The following is a 21,311-nucleotide window of genomic DNA, read 5'->3' on the forward strand; positions in this document are numbered from 1 at the left end:
GGATATATATGAGTACAGCGCCATCAAGTGGTCAGACATGTGCGACCTCATTCACCTCTATAGACCGGACATATTTGAGTACAGCGCCATCAAGTGGTCAGACATGTACGACCTCATTCACCTCTATAGACCGGATATATATGAGTACAGCGCCATCAAGTGGTCAGACATGTATGATCTCATTCACCTCTATGGGCTGGATATATATGAGTACAGCGCCATCAAGTGGTCAGACATGTACGACCTCATTCACCTCTATAGACCGGATATATATGAGTACAGCGCCATCAAGTGGTCAGACATGTACGACCTCATTCACCTCTATAGACTGGATATATATGAGTACAGCGCCATCAAGTGGTCAGACATGTACGACCTCATTCACCTCTATGGGCTGGATATATATGAGTACAGCGCCATCAAGTGGTCAGACATGTACGACCTCATTCACCTCTATAGACCGGACATATATGAGTACAGCGCCATCAAGTGGTCAGACATGTACGACCTCATTCACCTCTATGGGCTGGATATATATGAGTACAGCGCCATCAAGTGGTCAGACATGTACGACCTCATTCACCTCTATAGACCGGACATATATGAGTACAGCGCCATCAAGTGGTCAGACATGTGCGACCTCATTCACCTCTATGGGCTGGATATATATGAGTACAGCGCCATCAAGTGGTCAGACATGTATGACCTCATTCACCTCTATAGACTGGATATATATGAGTACAGCGCCATCAAGTGGTCAGACATGTACGACCTCATTTACCTCTATAGACAGGATATATATGAGTACAGCGCCATCAAGTGGTCAGACATGTGCGACCTCATTCACCTCTATGGGCTGGATATATATGAGTACAGCGCCATCAAGTGGTCAGACATTTACGACCTCATTCACCTCTATGGGCTGGATATATATGAGTACAGCGCCATCAAGTGGTCAGACATGTACGACCTCATTCACCTCTATAGACAGGATATATATGAGTACAGCGCCATCAAGTGGTCAGACATGTGCGACCTCATTCACCTCTATAGACCGGATATATATGAGTACAGCGCCATCAAGTGGTCAGACATGTACGACCTCATTCACCTCTATAGACCGGATATATATGAGTACAGCGCCATCAAGTGGTCAGACATGTACGACCTCATTCACCTCTATAGACTGGATATATATGAGTACAGCGCCATCAAGTGGTCAGACATGTGCGACCTCATTCACCTCTATAGACCAGACATATATGAGTACAGCGCCATCAAGTGGTCAGACATGTATGACCTCATTCCCCTCTATAGACCGGATATATAGGAGTACAGCGCCATCAAGTGGTCAGACATGTACGACCTCATTCACCTCTATAGACCAGACATATAAGAGTACAGCGCCATCAAGTGGTCAGACATGTACGACCTCATTCACCTCTACAGACAGGATATATATGAGTACAGCGCCATCAAGTGGTCAGACATGTACGACCTCATTCACCTCTATAGACTGGATATATATGAGTACAGCGCCATCAAGTGGTCAGACATGTGCGACCTCATTCACCTCTATGGGCTGGATATATATGAGTACAGCGCCATCAAGTGGTCAGACATTTACGACCTCATTCACCTCTATAGACCAGACATATATGAGTACAGCGCCATCAAGTGGTCAGACATGTACGACCTCATTCACCTCTATAGACTGGATATATATGAGTACAGCGCCATCAAGTGGTCAGACATGTGCGACCTCATTCACCTCTATGGGCTGGATATATATGAGTACAGCGCCATCAAGTGGTCAGACATTTACGACCTCATTCACCTCTATAGACCAGACATATATGAGTACAGCGCCATCAAGTGGTCAGACATGTACGACCTCATTCACCTCTATAGACTGGATATATATGAGTACAGCGCCATCAAGTGGTCAGACATGTACGACCTCATTCACCTGTATAGACCGGATATATATGAGTACAGCGCCATCAAGTGGTCAGACATGTGCGACCTCATTCACCTCTATGGTCTGGATATATATGAGTACAGCGCCATCAAGTGGTCAGACATGTACGACTTCATTCACCTCTATAGACCAGACATATGCGTACAGCGCCATCAAGTGGTCAGACATGTACGACCTCATTCACCTCTCTAGACTGGATATATATGAGTACAGCGCCATCAAGTGGTCAGACATGTATGACCTCATTCCCCTCTATAGACCGGACATATATGAGTACAGCGCCATCAAGTGGTCAGATATGTGCGACCTCATTCCCCTCTATAGACCGGACATATATGAGTACAGCGCCATCAAGTGGTCAGACATGTATGACCTCATTCCCCTCTATAGACCGGACATATATGAGTACAGCGCCATCAAGTGGTCAGACATGTATGACCTCATTCCCCTCTATAGACCGGATATATATGAGTACAGCGCCATCAAGTGGTCAGACATGTATGACCTCATTCCCCTCTATAGACCGGATATATAGGAGTACAGCGCCATCAAGTGGTCAGACATGTACGACCTCGTTCACCTCTATAGACCAGACATATAAGAGTACAGCGCCATCAAGTTGTCAGACATGTACGACCTCATTCACCTCTATAGACTGGATATATAAGAGTACAGCGCCATCAAGTGGTCAGACATGTACGACCTCATTCACCTCTATAGACCGGACATATATGAGTACAGCGCCATCAAGTAGTCAGACATGTACGACCTCATTCCCCTCTATAGACTGGATATATAAGAGTATAGCGCCATCAAGTGGTCAGACATGTATGACCTCATTCACCTCTATAGACCGGATATATATGAGTACAGCGCCATCAAGTGGTCAGACATGTACGACCTCATTCACCTCTATAGACCGGATATATATGAGTACAGCGCCATCAAGTGGTCAGACATGTGCGACCTCATTCACCTCTATTGGCTGGATATATATGAGTACAGCGCCATCAAGTGGTCAGACATGTACGACTTCATTAACATCTATAGACCAGACATATGAGTACAGCGCCATCAAGTGGTCATACATGTACGACCTCATTCACCTCTATAGACCGGACATATATGAGTGGTCAGACATGTACGACCTCATTCCCCTCTATAGACCGGATATATATGAGTACAGCGCCATCAAGTGGTCAGACATGTGCGACCTCATTCACCTCTATAGACCGGACATATATGAGTACAGCGCCATCAAGTGGTCAGACATGTACGACCTCATTCACCTCTATGGGCTGGATATATATGAGTACAGCGCCATCAAGTGGTCAGACATGTACGACCTCATTCACTTCTGTAGATTGACCATTTGATGGCGCTGTACTCATATATATCCAGCCTATAGAGGTGAATGAGGTCGCACATGTCTGACCACTTGATGGCGCTGTACTCTTATATATCCAGTCTATAGAGGTGAATGAGGTCGCACATGTCTGACCACTTGATGGCGCTGTACTCATATATGTCCTGTCTATAGAGGTGAATGAGGTCGTACATGTCTGACCACTTGATGGCGCTGTACTCATATATATTCAGCCCATAGAGGTGAATGAGGTCGTACATGTCTGACCACTTGATGGCGCTGTACTCATATATGTCCGGTCTATAGAGGTGAATGAGGTCGCACATGTCTGACCACTTGATGGCGCTGTACTAATATATATCCGGTCTATAGAGGGGAATGAGGTCGTACATGTCTGACCACTCATATATGTCCGGTGTAGAGAGGTGAATGAGGTCGCACATGTCTGACCACTTGATGGCGCTGTACTCATATGTCTGGTCTATAGAGGTTAATGAAGTCGTACATGTCTGACCACTTGATGGCGCTGTACTCATATATATCCAGCCAATAGAGGTGAATGAGGTCGCACATGTCTGACCACTTGATGGCGCTGTACTCATATATGTCTGGTCTATAGAGGTGAATGAGGTCGTAAATGTTTGACCATTTGATGGTGCTGTACTCATATATATCCGGTCTATAGAGGTGAATGAGGTCATACATGTCTGACCACTTGATGGCGCTGTACTCTTATATATCCAGTCTATAGAGGGGAATGAGGTCGTACATGTCTGACCACTTGATGGCGCTGTACTCATATATGTCCGGTCTACAGTAGTGAATGAGGTTGTACATTTCTGACCATTTGATGGCGCTGTACTCATATATGTCCTGACATGTACGACCTCATTCACCTCTATAGACCGGATATATATATGAGTACAGCGCCATCAAGTGGTCAGACATGTATGACCTCATTCACCTCTATAGACCAGACATATATGAGTACAGCGCCATCAAGTGGTCAGACATGTATGACCTCATTCCCCTCTATAGACCGGATATATAGGAGTACAGCGCCATCAAGTGGTCAGACATGTATGACCTCATTCCCCTCTATAGACCGGATATATAGGAGTACAGCGCCATCAAGTGGTCAGACGTGTATGACCTCATTCCCCTCTATAGACCGGATATATAGGAGTACAGCGCCATCAAGTGGTCAGACATGTACGACCTCATTCACCTCTATAGACCAGACATATAAGAGTACAGCGCCATCAAGTGGTCAGACATGTACGACCTCATTCCCCTCTATAGACCGGATATATAGGAGTACAGCGCCATCAAGTGGTCAGACACGTACGACCTCATTCCCCTCTATAGACTGGATATATAAGAGTACAGCGCCATCAAGTGGTCAGACATGTACGACCTCATTCACCTCTATAGACCGGACATATATGAGTACAGCGCCATCAAGTGGTCAGACATGTACGACCTCATTCCCCTCTATAGACTGGATATATAAGAGTACAGCGCCATCAAGTGGTCAGACATGTATGACCTCATTCACCTCTATAGACCGGATATATATGAGTACAGCACCATCAAATGGTCAGACATTTACGACCTCATTCACCTCTATAGACCAGACATATATGAGTACAGCGCCATCAAGTGGTCAGACATGTGCGACCTCATTCACCTCTATAGACCGGACATATATGAGTACAGCGCCATCAAGTGGTCAGACATGTACGACTTCATTCACCTCTATGGGCTGGATATATATGAGTACAGCGCCATCAAGTGGTCAGACATGTACGACCTCATTCACTTCTGTAGATTGACCATTTGATGGCGCTGTACTCATATATATCCAGCCTATAGAGGTGAATGAGGTCGCACATGTCTGACCACTTGATGGCGCTGTACTCATATATATCCAGCCCATAGAGGTGAATGAGGTCGTACATGTCTGACCACTTGATGGCGCTGTACTCATATATGTCCGGTCTACAGTAGTGAATGAGGTTGTACATTTCTGACCATTTGATGGCGCTGTACTCATATATGTCCTGACATGTACGACCTCATTCACCTCTATAGACCAGACATATATGAGTACAGCGCCATCAAGTGGTCAGACATGTACGACCTCATTCACCTCTATAGACCAGACATATATGAGTACAGCGCCATCAAGTGGTCAGACATGTACGACCTCATTCACCTCTATAGACCGGACATATATGAGTACAGCGCCATCAAGTGGTCAGACATGTGCGACCTCATTCACCTTTATGGGCTGGATATATATGAGTACAGCGCCATCAAGTGGTCAGACATTTACGACCTCATTCACCTCTATAGACCGGACATATATGAGTACAGCGCCATCAAGTGGTCAGACATGTACGACCTCATTCACCTCTATGGGCTGGATATATATGAGTACAGCGCCATCAAGTGGTCAGATATGTACGACCTTATTCACCTCTATAGACCGGATATATATGAGTACAGCGCCATCAAGTGGTCAGACATGTACGACCTCATTCACCTCTATAGACCAGACATATATGAGTACAGCGCCATCAAGTGGTCAGACATGTACGACCTCATTCACCTCTATAGACTGGATATATATGAGTACAGCGCCATCAAGTGGTCAGACATGTGAGACCTCATTCACCTCTATGGGCTGGATATATATGAGTACAGCGCCATCAAGTGGTCAGACATTTACGACCTCATTCACCTCTATAGACCAGACATATATGAGTACAGCGCCATCAAGTGGTTAGACATGTACGACTTCATTCACCTCTATAGACCGGACATATATGAGTACAGCGCCATCAAGTGGTCAGACATGTACGACTTCATTCACCTCTATAGACCGGACATATATGAGTACAGCGCCATCAAGTGGTCAGACATGTACGACCTCATTCACCTCTATGGGCTGGATATATATGAGTACAGCGCCATCAAGTGGTCAGACATGTACGACCTCATTCCCCTCTATAGACCGGATATATATGAGTACAGCGCCATCAAGTGGTCAGACATGTATGACCTCATTCCCCTCTATAGACCGGTTATATATGAGTACAGCGCCATCAAGTGGTCAGACATGTACGACCTCATTCACCTCTATAGACCGGACATATATGAGTACAGCGCCATCAAGTGGTCAGACATGTACGACCTCATTCACCTCTATGGGCTGGATATATATGAGTACAGCGCCATCAAGTGGTCAGACATGTACAACCTCATTCACCTCTATAGACCGGACATATATGAGTACAGCGCCATCAAGTGGTCAGACATGTACGACCTCATTCACCTCTATGGGCTGGATATATATGAATACAGCGCCATCAAGTGGTCAGACATGTACGACCTCATTCACCTCTATAGTCCGGACATATATGAGTACAGCGCCATTAAGTGGTCAGACATGTACGACCTCATTCACCTCTATAGACCGGACATATATGAGTACAGTGCCATCAAGTGGTCAGACATGTACGACCTCATTCACCTCTATAGGCTGGATATATATGAGTACAGCGCCATCAAGTGGTCAGACATTTACGACCTCATTCACCTCTATAGACCGGATATATATGAGTACAGCGCCATCAAGTGGTCAGACATGTGCGACCTCATTCACCTCTATAGACCGGACATATTTGAGTACAGCGCCATCAAGTGGTCAGACATGTACAACCTCATTCGCCTCTATAGACCGGATATATATGAGTACAGCGCCATCAAGTGGTGAGACATGTATGACCTCATTCACCTCTATAGACCGGATATATATGAGTACAGCGCCATCAAGTGGTCAGACATGTACGACCTCATTCGCCTCTATAGACCGGATATATATGAGTACAGCGCCATCAAGTGGTCAGACATGTACGACCTCATTCACCTCTATAGACCGGATATATATGAGTACAGCGCCATCAAGTGGTCAGACATGTACGACCTCATTCCCCTCTATAGACCGGACATATATGAGTACAGCGCCATCAAGTGGTCAGACATGTGCGACCTCATTCACCTCTATGGGCTGGATATATATGAGTACAGCGCCATCAAGTGGTCAGACATGTACGACTTCATTCACTTCTATAGACCAGACATATGAGTACAGCGCCATCAAGTGGTCAGACATGTACGACCTCATTGACCTCTATAGACCGGATATAAATGAGTACAGCGCCATCAAGTGGTCAGACATGTACGACCTCATTCACCTCTATAGACCGGATATATATGAGTACAGCGCCATCAAATGGTCAGACATGTACGACCTCATTCACCTCTATAGACCGGACATATATGAGTACAGCGCCATCAAGTGGTCAGACATGTATGACCTCATTCCCCTCTATAGACCGGTTATATATGAGTACAGCGCCATCAAGTGGTCAGACATGTACGACCTCATTCACCTCTATAGACCGGACATATATGAGTACAGCGCCATCAAGTGGTCAGACATGTACGACCTCATTCACCTCTATAGACCGGACATATATGAGTACAGCGCCATCAAGTGGTCAGACATGTACGACCTCATTCACCTCTATAGACCAGACATATATGAGTACAGCGCCATCAAGTGGTCAGACATGTACGACCTCATTCACCTCTATGGGCTGGATATATATGAGTACAGCGCCATCAAGTGGTCAGACATTTACGACCTCATTCACCTCTATAGACCGGATATATATGAGTACAGCGCCATCAAGTGGTCAGACATGTGCGACCTCATTCACCTCTATAGACCGGATATATATGAGTACAGCGCCATCAAGTGGTCAGACATGTACGACCTCATTCGCCTCTATAGACCGGATATATATGAGTACAGCGCCATCAAGTGGTCAGACATGTATGACCTCATTCACCTCTATAGACCGGATATATATGAGTACAGTGCCATCAAGTGGTCAGACATGTGCGACCTCATTCACCTCTATAGACCGGATATATATGAGTACAGCGCCATCAAGTGGTCAGACATGTGCGACCTCATTCACCTCTATGGGCTGGATATATATGAGTACAGCGCCATCAAGTGGTCAGACATGTACGACCTCATTCGCCTCTATAGACCGGATATATATGAGTACAGCGCCATCAAGTGGTCAGACATGTACGACCTCATTCACCTCTATAGACCGGATATATATGAGTACAGCGCCATCAAGTGGTCAGACATGTACGACCTCATTCCCCTCTATAGACCGGACATATATGAGTACAGCGCCATCAAGTGGTCAGACATGTGCGACCTCATTCACCTCTATGGGCTGGATATATATGAGTACAGCGCCATCAAGTGGTCAGACATGTACGACTTCATTCACTTCTATAGACCAGACATATGAGTACAGCGCTATCAAGTGGTCAGACATGTACGACCTCATTGACCTCTATAGACCGGATATAAATGAGTACAGCGCCATCAAGTGGTCAGACATGTACGCCCTCATTCACCTCTATAGACCGGACATATAAGAGTACAGCGCCATCAAGTGGTCAGACATGTACGACCTCATTCACCTCTATAGACCGGACATATATGAGTACAGCGCCATCAAGTGGTCAGACATGTACGACCTCATTCACTTCTGTAGACTGACCATTTGATGGCGCTGTACTCATATATATCCAGTCTATAGAGGTGAATGAGGTCGTACATGTCTGATCACTTGATGGCGCTGTACTCCTATATGTCCGGTCTATAGAGGTGAATGAGGTCGTACATGTCTGACCACTTGATGGCGCTGTACTCATATATGTCCGGTCTATAGAGGTGAATGAGGTCGTACATGTCTGACCACTTGATGGCGCTGTACTCATATATGTCCGGTCTATAGAGGTGAATGAGGTTGTACATTTCTGACCATTTGATGGTGCTGTACTCATATATGTCCTGACATGTACGACCTCATTCACCTCTATAGACCGGATATATATATGAGTACAGCGCCATCAAGTGGTCAGACATGTACGACCTCATTCACCTCTATAGACCGGACATATATGAGAACAGCGCCATCAAGTGGTCAGACATGTACGACCTCATTCACCTCTATAGACCGGATATATATGAGTACAGCGCCATCAAGTGGTCAGACATGTACGACCTCATTCACCTCTATAGACCGGATATATATGAGTACAGCGCCATCAAGTGGTCAGACATGTACGACCTCATTCACCTCTATAGACCGGATATATATGAGTACACCCCATCAAGTAGTCAGACATGTACGACCTCATTCACCTCTATAGACCGGATATATATGAGTACAGCGCCATCAAGTGGTCAGACATGTACGACCTCATTCACCTCTATAGACCGGATATATATGAGTACAGCGCCATCAAGTAGTCAGACATGTACGACCTCATTCACCTCTATAGACCGGATATATATGAGTACAGCGCCATCAAGTAGTCAGACATGTACGACCTCATTCACCTCTATAGACCGGATACATATGAGTACAGCGCCATCAAGTGGTCAGACATGTACGACCTCATTCACCTCTATAGACCGGATATATATGAGTACACCCCATCAAGTGGTCAGACATGTACGACCTCATTCACCTCTATTCGCTGGATATATATGAGTACAGCGCCATCAAGTGGTCAGACATGTACGACCTCATTCACCTCTATGGGCTGGATATATATGAGTACAGCGCCATCAAGTGGTCAGACATGTACGACCTCATTCCCCTCTATAGACCGGATATATATGAGTACAGCGCCATCAAGTGGTCAGACATGTACGACCTCATTCACCTCTATAGATCGGACATATAAGAGTACAGCGCCATCAAGTGGTCAGACATGTACGACCTTATTCACCTCTATGGGCTGGATATATATGAGTACAGCGCCATCAAGTGGTCAGACATGTGCGACCTCATTCACCTCTATAGACCGGACATATATGAGTACAGCGCCATCAAGTGATCAGACATGTACGACCTCATTCACCTCTATAGACTGGATATATATGAGTACAGCGCCATCAAGTGGTCAGACATGTACGACCTCATTCACCTCTATAGACCGGACATATATGAGTACAGCGCCATCAAGTGGTCAGACATGTACGACCTCATTCACCTCTCTAGACCGGATATATATGAGTACAGCGCCATCAAGTGGTCAGACATGTACGACCTCATTCACCTCTATGGGCTGGATATATATGAGTACAGCGCCATCAAGTGGTCAGACATGTGCGACCTCATTCACCTCTATAGACCGGACATATATGAGTACAGCGCCATCAAGTGGTCAGACATGTACGACCTCATTCACCTCTATAGACCAGACATATTTGAGTACAGCGCCATCAAGTGGTCAGACATGTACGACCTCATTCACCTCTATAGACCGGATATATATGAGTACAGCGCCATCAAGTGGTCAGACATGTGCGACCTCATTCACCTCTATAGACCGGATATATATGAGTACAGCGCCATCAAGTGATCAGACATGTACGACTTCATTCACCTCTATAGACCGGACATATATGAGTACAGCGCCATCAAGTGGTCAGACATGTACGACTCCAGCACATCGTTGTGACGTCACATCCCTGTCTTGGAGGCCGCGCCTGGCACAATACGCTGGGGGCTCCCCAGTAGCAGGACCCCTGCGACCATACATCTCACCCCCTATACTTTGAATAGTTGATAAGATGTATAAACCTGGAATACCCCTTTAAACACATTCACTGTATTCTTTGTATTGTATATGCACTGTCAATTAAGAGATGCAGTAGTAACCAGGTAACCCCCTGCTACCCAATGGGAACCCCCAAATTGTCGTGTATATAGTGTAGGGGGAGGAGTCTAGTCTAAGTTTAGCCACTGCTGTGTGCAGAGCTCAATGTGAGCTGCTGTGAGGAGAAGAGTTAGAAGAAGTGTGAGGTGGATCGAGAGGGAAGAAAACCTCTTCTCTAGTCAGCCGCGCCATTCTGCATGTGTCCCCCGTACAGGAGTTGGTGGGTCCGGCCCTGGCGGTGATAGTATTTGGACCTTGTCAGAATGCTAGTTAGCGTAGGATATCTTCAAATCTCAAGTCTAAATCCTTCTAGTGGGTGAAGAGCACCATAAGTCCCAGCAAGGCAATAGGGCTTGCAAGGGTTACACTGTATCCTACTCTGCTCCGTACTGTGTGTGTTGTACCATCTGCTCAGTAAAGTAATCCATAACCTGGCGTCGGTGTATTTCTTACCCCACATGTCTGGCCCAGGAGAAGCTTTCTGCACCTTGGACCATGTATAGGATAACAGTGCTCTGGCGTCACGACCTAACAAGTCTTTCTTGCACCCTGTGTCCCCACACAGATACTGCCTGGGGACCACGACTAAGATGGAGTCCAACAGTGAAGGCCTGTATACTATATATATATATATATATCTTATTATATACATAAGGACAAAAGATCAAATATCACTAAAGGTCTAAGATCCTGCATTGGGGCCCGGAGCTTTAAATTATACATGAGAAACAACATCATCAAACTGGAGGTATATATGACTTACCTGCTGTAGAGAGTGCGATGAGGAGGGTGGCTGCTGTATACAGGCATCTGGGGAGGATAGAAGATATTATATATATACACACATTACACAGGAGGTATACAGACATCTGGGGAGGATAGAAGATATATATATACACATTACATAGGAGGTATACAGACATCTGGGAGAATAGAAGATATATATGTGGTGTCCCGGTACCATATTGCATACCGTACCCTGTATGGTGGTCCCCAAAGTCAGAGTTACTATGCTCAGGTAGTGTCCCCCAGGTGGGACAGCCCCTAGTGGCCTCCTTATTTTCTAGTGCTAGGATGTTAATGTGTATTATTTACTATAAGGTATATTAGAGTACTTACCCAATTAGCATTGCAGGACCTTCGGTCATGTGACTATGTAAATTTCTCTATGGTATGTTGGAGGACCTTTGGAGGTCCTTGGGTCACATGTTACCCACAACTCTCAGGAGATTGACAGTTGTATGGACCAGTGAGCTTTAGTCCAGCCCCTGCTCATATAAGGGAGCTGTAGCCAATGATCGCTCTCTTCGGTTGCTGCTCTCGTGGATGCCGGACTAGCAGGACGGATCTGCGCAACTTACAAAGACAAGCTAGGCCAGAAAACCTGCCGACCTCGGCCTAAACTAAACCGTGAGTGAACATCTTAATCCCCGCTAAAGCTAGCTTGATTATTGGACCGAATCTAAACCCCTAAATCCAGGGGATCATTGCAACAATTACCTTCTTAAGCGCAATAGACTCACGAGGTCCCAACCACTCGTCAAAATCTATAAGACTTTGTTGTATGGACTGTTCCTGTTCATTATTGCCTAAAATCTTCAGCAAAATTCCGATAAGTTTCTGCAAATCTCCAGTTGTGGACAATCTCCCTATCGCTCTTGGGACGGGTGGCGGTAGGACAAGCTTACAGAGAATAGCCCTCACCCAATAGGGTTAAGCAAGCACCCTTAGTCACCGCACAGCTACACTCCCATATACCCTACTCCCCTAGGCTATCACATAGCTTTTTGGCATCCTACGAACAGGATACGGGGGTGTGCCTCCAGCTGTTGCCACCAATTAAAGTGTACTCCCCTTTGTAAAAGACTTTACCAATGTATTACGGAGCACCATCTAAGTGTACGGAATTTTGTGTATGGTGTCACGTGCAGAGAGAACACGCGAAAAGTAAGGGGGAGACGAAAATGTATTTGCAACAGATATGTGTAAAGTGAGAAGTGAATGTATGCTACGATCCTCTGGTCCAGTCAGCAATGCAAGAGTTAACCTGCTGACGGAAAAGCACGCGAAGAAAGCCCGCGCTGCGCCACGACCCGCCCCTGGGCTTGGCTATCAAGTGAGTGTATCGCAGCCGAAAGGGAACTTAAAGTCAGTTCCCAGGGGGACCGGAAGTCGGGGCTGCACAGATGATGTCCTTCCGACTGGCAGCCATTTTGAAGAAGCCCATTATGAAAGGAGACCTGGAGGCACTGGAGGCACTCTACATTCGCATGTGGGATCATCCCCGAGAAGGAAAGAAGCCCTTGTAACGTTGAAGAGCAACCGTGGCCAAGTTCGACAAGGTCAGAGGCTACGGTACCCTCATTGATTGGCACACCGGCTATACCATCCTCGTAAACTGTCGAGCTGTACAGAGGCCATACATTAACAAAAAGTTCCATTCCCTGGAGGTGGGTGAGATAGTGGAATACACCCCCGTCCAGGGCCTGCGAGGAGAGTGGGCTGCTGCAGTCACTGTCACGATGCCGGTTGGCAGGAGGTGGATCCTCTGTGCCAGAGAGGGATTGGCGTGGACCGTGCTAGTGGACCGGTTCTAAGTCACTACTGGTGTTCACCAGAGCCCGCCGCAAAGCGGGATGGTCTTGCTGCGGCGGTAGTGACCAGGTCGTATCCACTAGCAACGGCTCAACCTCTCTGACTGCTGAAGATAGGCGCGGTACAAGGGAGTAGACAGAAGCAAGGTCGGACGTAGCAGAAGGTCGGGGCAGGCAGCAAGGATCGTAGTCAGGGGCAACGGCAGGAGGTCTGGAACACAGGCTAGGAACACACAAGGGAATGCTTTCACTAGGCACAATGGCAACAAGATCCGGCGAGGGAGTGCAGGGGAAGTGAGGTATATATATGGAGTGCACAGGTGAACACACTAATTAGAACCACTGCGCCAATCAGCGGCGCAGTGGCCCTTTAAATCGCAGAGACCCGGCGCGCGCGCGCCCTAGGGAGCAGGGCCGCGCGCGCCGGGACAGGACCGACGGAGAGCGAGTCAGGTACGGGAGCCGGGGTGCGCATCGCGAGCGGGCGCCACCCGCATCGCGAATCGCATCCCGGCTGGAGGCAGTATCGCAGCGCACCCGGTCAGTGGATCTGACCGGGGCGCTGCAGTAACGAGGATGAGGCGAGCGCTCCGGGGAGGAACGGGGACCCGGAGTGCTCGGCGTAACAGTACCCCCCCCTTGGGTCTCCCCCTCTTCTTGGGGACAAAGAACCTGAGGACCAAAAACTCAATTTTTTCGTGATGAGGTCCGATGCACATTAGGAGGGGTTCCGTGCGGTAACGCACGGCACAGTCCAATCTTTCATTGTTAACACAATTGATGTAGAGGGGTCTGGCGAGACTGGTCACAGGGACGTTGAACCTGTTGATAAGAGAGGCCAAAAAAAAATTTCCTGCAGATCCGGAATCCAAGAAGGCCATAGTAGAGAAGGAGAAGGTAGAGGCAGATATCCGCACAGGCACAGTAAGGCGTGGAGAAGCAGAGTTGACATCAAGAACTGTCTCACCTTTGTGCGGAGTCAGCGTACGTCTTTCCAGGCGGGGAGGACGGATAGGACAATCCTTCAGGAAGTGTTCGGTACCGGCATAGTACAGGCAAAGATTCTCCATGCGGCGTCGTGTCCTCTCTTGAGGTGTCAAGCGAGACCGGTCAACTTGCATAGCCTCCACGGCGGGAGGCACAGGAACGGATTGCAGGGGACCAGAGGAGAGAGGAGCCGGGGAGAAAAAACGCCACGTGCGAACAAAGTCCATATCCAGGCGGAGCTCCAGACGCCATCCGGAAGAACGCATGTCAATGCGAGTGGCAAGATGAATGAGTTCATGTAGGTTAGCAGGGATTTCTCGTGCGGCCAGAACATCTTTAATGTTGCTGGATAGGCCTTTTTTAAAGGTCGCGCAGAGGACCTCACTATTCCAGGACAACTCGGAAGCAAGAGCACGGAACTGAATGGCGTACTCGCCAACGGAAGAAACACCCTGGGCCAGGTTCAGCAGGGCAGTCTCGGCAGAAGAAGCTCGGGCAGGCTCCTCGAAGACACCACGGACCTCAGCGAAGAAGGACTGGACTGTGGCTGTGGCAGGATCATTGCGGTCCCAGAGCGGTGTGGCCCAAGACAAGGCCTTTCCAGAAAGGAGACCACGGCAGAGTCTAGAGTCCCCATCAAATTTGTCCGGCAGGGACAAGCAGGGGTTAGGAGCGGACGGACGCTGGGGAGGAGTTGCAGGAGCCGGCGGAGGAGATGGTTGTTCCAGTTGCAGCTGCTGTGTCTGTGACAGCAGCTGCTGTATCTGTGACTTCAGTTGCTGTGTCACGGTGGTCAAGTATGCCAGCTGGTGATTTCGTTGGGTGATCATCGTGGAAATGTCGGCAAGACTTGACAGCGGCACCTCAGCGGAATCCATGGCCGGATCTACTGTCACGATGCCGGTTGGCAGGAGGTGGATCCTCTGTGCCAGAGAGGGATTGGCGTGGACCGTGCTAGTGGACCGGTTCTAAGTCACTACTGGTGTTCACCAGAGCCCGCCGCAAAGCGGGATGGTCTTGCTGCGGCGGTAGTGACCAGGTCGTATCCACTAGCAACGGCTCAACCTCTCTGACTGCTGAAGATAGGCGCGGTACAAGGGAGTAGACAGAAGCAAGGTCGGACGTAGCAGAAGGTCGGGGCAGGCAGCAAGGATCGTAGTCAGGGGCAACGGCAGGAGGTCTGGAACACAGGCTAGGAACACACAAGGGAATGCTTTCACTAGGCACAAGGGCAACAAGATCCGGCGAGGGAGTGCAGGGGAAGTGAGGTATATATATGGAGTGCACAGGTGAACACACTAATTAGAACCACTGCGCCAATCAGCGGCGCAGTGGCCCTTTAAATCGCAGAGACCCGGCGCGCGCGCGCCCTAGGGAGCGGGGCCGCGCGCGCCGGGACAGGACCGACGGAGAGCGAGTCAGGTACGGGAGCCGGGGTGCGCATCGCGAGCGGGCGCCACCCGCATCGCGAATCGCATCCCGGCTGGAGGCAGTATCGCAGCGCACCCGGTCAGTGGATCTGACCGGGGCGCTGCAGTAACGAGGATGAGGCGAGCGCTCCGGGGAGGAACGGGGATCCGGAGCGCTCGGCATAACAGTCACCAGACCAGCAGCTCCAACCCAGCTTCCTTTCAAGTACTTTCCATCTACTGATTGGGAGGTGGACCCCTTCCAGCTGAGGCCGAAATGGCCTGCTCCTGATGCCTCCATCTACGAACCCGAGGAGGAATTTCTACAGCAGCAGCCACTTCCTTCTGCATCCTGCAAAGTACCCAGGCCTACTCCTACCCAGGAGGTTTGGCCTCAACTGCAGGCACCAACCACTGTACCTAGGCCTACTCCCTGCACAGAGGTTTGGCCTGTCCACCAGGTACCAACAAACGTGCTACGGCCCACTCCCGAATGTGGCCGAATCAACCAGCACCAACTGTTAATCTCAACCCTACAGTGTCCCACTCTACCCTCACTAATGTGGTGTGGGAGAGCCACATCAATTCTTTGCCTGCTTGTCATCTCGAGAGACGTAGAGGTTCCCGGCGAGGAGCAGGACGTCATCGCAAGAGTTTCGTCTAAACTGTGACATTTATTTTTTCTTAAAGTTTTGTCTTCACAGACTTTCTTCAACGTTCAAGAAGTGTGCCTAGCAGGACTATGCTAAGACTGTTCAAGTTGAAACTGTAACCGTCGAGCTTTTATGCCTGGTCATTAGACCAAGAGACTCCTAGTGGTAGGAGATTCGTAAGTGTGTGCCCGGCTAAACTCTTCTAGCCGTGATATTTGGACTCTTAGCGCAGGTGGACTGATGATCCTTGCACGCCTGTTTACATGTAAATACCTCAATAGTAACGTTATATTCTTTGCTCTAACTGCACTTATCAGGTGAATGCACCTGAACCCTGTTTGAGTGTTTAATAAATTTTCATGCTAAGGTAACTAAATGTGAATGGTTATTGTACACGGAAAATACAGCCTTGTACACACAAAAAAGTGCAAATAATAGGTGTTGTAGTAGTTGCTAGTAGGTGGCTCTCTCAGCTCCTCTGAGTATAACATTTCCGTCACCCATCACTAACACCTTCTCAAAGGTCTACACAGGGTAAACCACCCCTAAGACTGACCTTTCACATAGTACTACACACATAGTACCTCAAAATAATCACTTAAGTGTACTTACCTCAAAACCTAGTACACCAAACAAACAACAAAAATATCTCACACTCAAGTAAATGTTTTGGGAATTGTAGCCTATGTCATTTTCCAATTCCTGCCACTGTTATGTACACTAACTGTTCTCTTCTTTCTCTTACGTGTACGAGATGCCCTGCCTGGCCAGTAGGTGCTCTTGCGAGCTAAAAGTAATACACATAATCAAAAGGTAACCTAGGTAAGGTTTATCTGTTGTGTTCTAGGGATAAGAGCGTGTAGCCAATGGACCCTAGTAGCCAGTTTATTGGTAGATAGCCTAAGGCAAGCCAGTAAACTTCTCAGTGTACTAAACAGGTAACTAATATGGCAAAAATGTCGAGTGAGATTCAAAAATGTCTAGTCAGATTCAAGAATGTTAAGTAGGATGTATCTCATGTATAATAATGTCATCCTGTTACTAAATTCATGAACCAAGTAATCCTGTTCATGAGTTTACCCATGTATATGCTTGTACCTCAAAAAGTAAAATAATCTTGTAGTGTTATACAGCCTGATTAATGGACATTTAAGAAGTTATGCCCAGGACTGTTATAAAGTAACCTTCACTTCGTCCCTCTGTCTTAGGGGACAGACGTCAAGGCCGACTTATTTTAAGTAAGGGGGTTTGTGGTGTCCTGGTATTGTATTGCATACCGTACCTTGTATAGTGGTCCCCAAAGTCAGAGTTACTACGTTCAGTTAGTGTCCCCCAGGTGGGACAGCCCCTAGTCGCCTCCTTATTTTCTAATGCTAGGATGTTAATGTGTATATTTAACATGAGGTATATTAGAATACTTACCCCGTTAGCGTTGCAGGACCTTCTAAATTTCTCTATGGTATGTTGGAGGACCTTTGGAGGTCCTTGGGTCACATGTTACCCATAACTCTCTGTAAAAGAGATTGACAGTTGTATGGACCAGTGAGCTTTAGTCCAGCCCCTGCTCATATAAGGAGCTGTAGCCAATGATCGCTCTCTTGGGTTGCTGCTCTCATGGATGCCGGACTAACAGGACGGATCTGCGCAACTTTCAAAGACAAGTTAGGCCTCAAACGTGCCGGCCTCAGCCTAAACTAAACCGTGAGTGAACATCTTAATCCCCGCTAAAGCTAGCATGATTATTGGACCGAATCTAATCTCCTAAATCCAGGGGATCATTACCTTCTTAAGCGCAATAGACTCACGAGTTCCCAACTACTTGTCAAGCTCTAATTGACTTTGTTGTATGGACTGTTCCTGTTCATTATTGCCTAAAATCTTCAGTACAAGTTCCGACAAGTTTCTGCAAATCTCCGGTTGTGGACAATCAATTATTTCCTATCTCCCTATCGCTCTTGGGATGGGTGGCGGTAGGACAAGCTTACATAGAATAGCCCTCACCCTGGCGTCACGAATAGAAAGGGTTAAGCAAGCACCCTTAGTAACCGCACAGCTACACTCCCATATACCCTACTCCCCCAGGCTATCACAAAGTAACATTACACAGGAGGTATACAGACATCTGGGGAGGATAGAAGATATATATATATATATATACACATTACACAGGAGGTATACAGACATCTGGGGAGGATAGAAGATATATATATATACACATTACACAGGAGGTATACAGACATCTGGGAGGATAGAAGATTATATATATATACACATTACACAGGAGGTATACAGACATCTGGGGAGGATAGAAGATATATATATATATATACACATTACACAGGAGGTATACAGACATCTGGGAGGATAGAAGATATATACATTATCGCCATTGTTGGTCATGTGATAGAGTCACTCCACTTACATTGCAATAAATCTGGTCACCGCCGTTCCGAATCGATCAAATATGTAACCGCCTGGAAAGGTTGCGGCGCTGTTCATAAATGCCGCGATGGAGAAGACGAGAGAGAACTGCTGGTCCTGAGAGGGACAACCTGTAGAATACAAATCTAGTCACCTATGGGGACAGGATATAGATGACTAGTGATCAGTGACAGGATATAGATGACTAGTGATCAGTGACAGGATATACATGACTAGTGATCAGTGACAGGATATAGATGACTAGTGATCAGTGACAGGATATAGATGACTAGTGATCAGTGACAGGATATAGATGACTAGTGATCAGTGACAGGATATAGATGACCAGTGATAAGTGACAGGATATAGATGACTAGTGATCAGTGACAGGATATAGATGACTAGTGATCAGTGACAGGATATAGATGACTAGTGATCAGTGACAGGATATAGATGACTAGTGATCAGTGACAGGATATAGATGACTAGTGATCAGTGACAGGATATAGATGACTAGTGATCAGTGACAGGATATAGATGACTAGTGATCAGTGACAGGATATAGATGACCAGTGATCAGTGACAGGATATACATGACTAGTGATCAGTGACAGGATATAGATGACCAGTGATCAGTGACAGGATATACATGACTAGTGATCAGTGACAGGATATAGATGACCAGTGATCAGTGACAGGATATAGATGACCAGTGATCAGTGACAGAATATAGATGACTAGTGATCAGTGACAGGATATAGATGACTAGTGATCAGTGACAGGATATAGATGACTAGTGATCAGTGACAGGAGGAGACAGGATATAGATGACTAGTGATCAGTGACAGGATATAGATGACTAGTGATCAGTGACAGGATATAGATGACTAGTGATCAGTGACAGGATATAGATGACTAGTGATCAGTGACAGGATATAGATGACTAGTGATCAGTGACAGGATATAGAGGACTAGTGATCAGTGACAGGATATAGAGGACTAGTGATCAGTGACAGGATATAGATGACTAGTGATCAGTGACAGGATATAGATGACTAGTGATCAGTGACAGGATATAGATGACCAGTGATCAGTGACAGGATATAGATGACTAGTGATCAGTGACAGGATATAGAGGACTAGTGATCAGTGACAGGATATAGATGACTAGTGATCAGTGACAGGATATAGATGACTAGTGATCAGTGACAGGATATAGATGACCAGTGATAAGTGACAGGATATAGATGACTAGTGATCAGTGACAGGATATACATGACTAGTGATCAGTGACAGGATATAGATGACCAGTGATCAGTGACAGGATATAGATGACTAGTGATCAGTGACAGGATATAGATGAGTAGTGATCAGTGACAGGATATAGATGTTTAGTGATCAGTGACAGGATATAGATGACTAGAGATCAGTGACAGGATATAGATGACTAGTGATCAGGGACAGGATATAGATGACTAGAGATCACTGACAGGATATAGATGACTAGTGATCAGTGACAGGATATAGAGGACTAGTGATCAGTGACAGGATATAGAGGACTAGTGATCAGTGACAGGATATAGATGACTAGTGATCAGTGACAGGATATAGAGGACTAGTGATCAGTGACAGGATATAGATGACTAGTGATCAGTGACAGGATATAGATGACTAGTGATCAGTGACAGGATATAGATGACTAGTGATCAGTGACAGGATATAGATGACCAGTGATCAGTGACAGGATATAGATGACTAGTGATCAGTGACAGGATATAGATGACTAGTGATCAGTGACAGGATATAGATGACCAGTGATCAGTGACAGGATATAGATGACTAGTGATCAGTGACAGGATATAGATGACTAGTGATCAGTGACAGGATATAGATGACTAGTGATCAGTGACAGGATATAGATGACCAGTGATCAGTGACAGGATATAGATGACTAGTGATCAGTGACAGGATATAGATGACTAGTGATCAGTGACAGGATATAGATGACCAGTGATCAGTGACAGGATATAGATGACTAGTGATCAGTGACAGGATATAGAGGACTAG

At 46.8% G+C, this 21,311-nt stretch overlaps 1 protein-coding gene across 1 annotated transcript in view; it reads right to left on the reverse strand.

The window, feature by feature from the left end:
• The window catches only part of SLC43A3 (solute carrier family 43 member 3), a gene marked incomplete at its 5' end in the record, with an annotated part of 88,253 nt that extends 68,863 nt beyond the window's left edge, over positions 1 to 19,390 (reverse strand). Inside the window, 2 exons of the mRNA XM_056551636.1 lie at positions 11,944 to 11,990; positions 19,246 to 19,390. Coding sequence (XP_056407611.1) covers positions 11,944 to 11,990; positions 19,246 to 19,390 — 192 coding nt within the window. The remainder of the gene's footprint in view (positions 1 to 11,943; positions 11,991 to 19,245) is intronic.
• Between the last annotated feature and the right edge of the window lie 1,921 nt (positions 19,391 to 21,311).

The sequence above is a fragment of the Hyla sarda genome, unplaced genomic scaffold (assembly GCF_029499605.1).
Source record: "Hyla sarda isolate aHylSar1 unplaced genomic scaffold, aHylSar1.hap1 scaffold_1135, whole genome shotgun sequence".
Classification (NCBI taxonomy): domain Eukaryota; kingdom Metazoa; phylum Chordata; class Amphibia; order Anura; family Hylidae; genus Hyla; species Hyla sarda.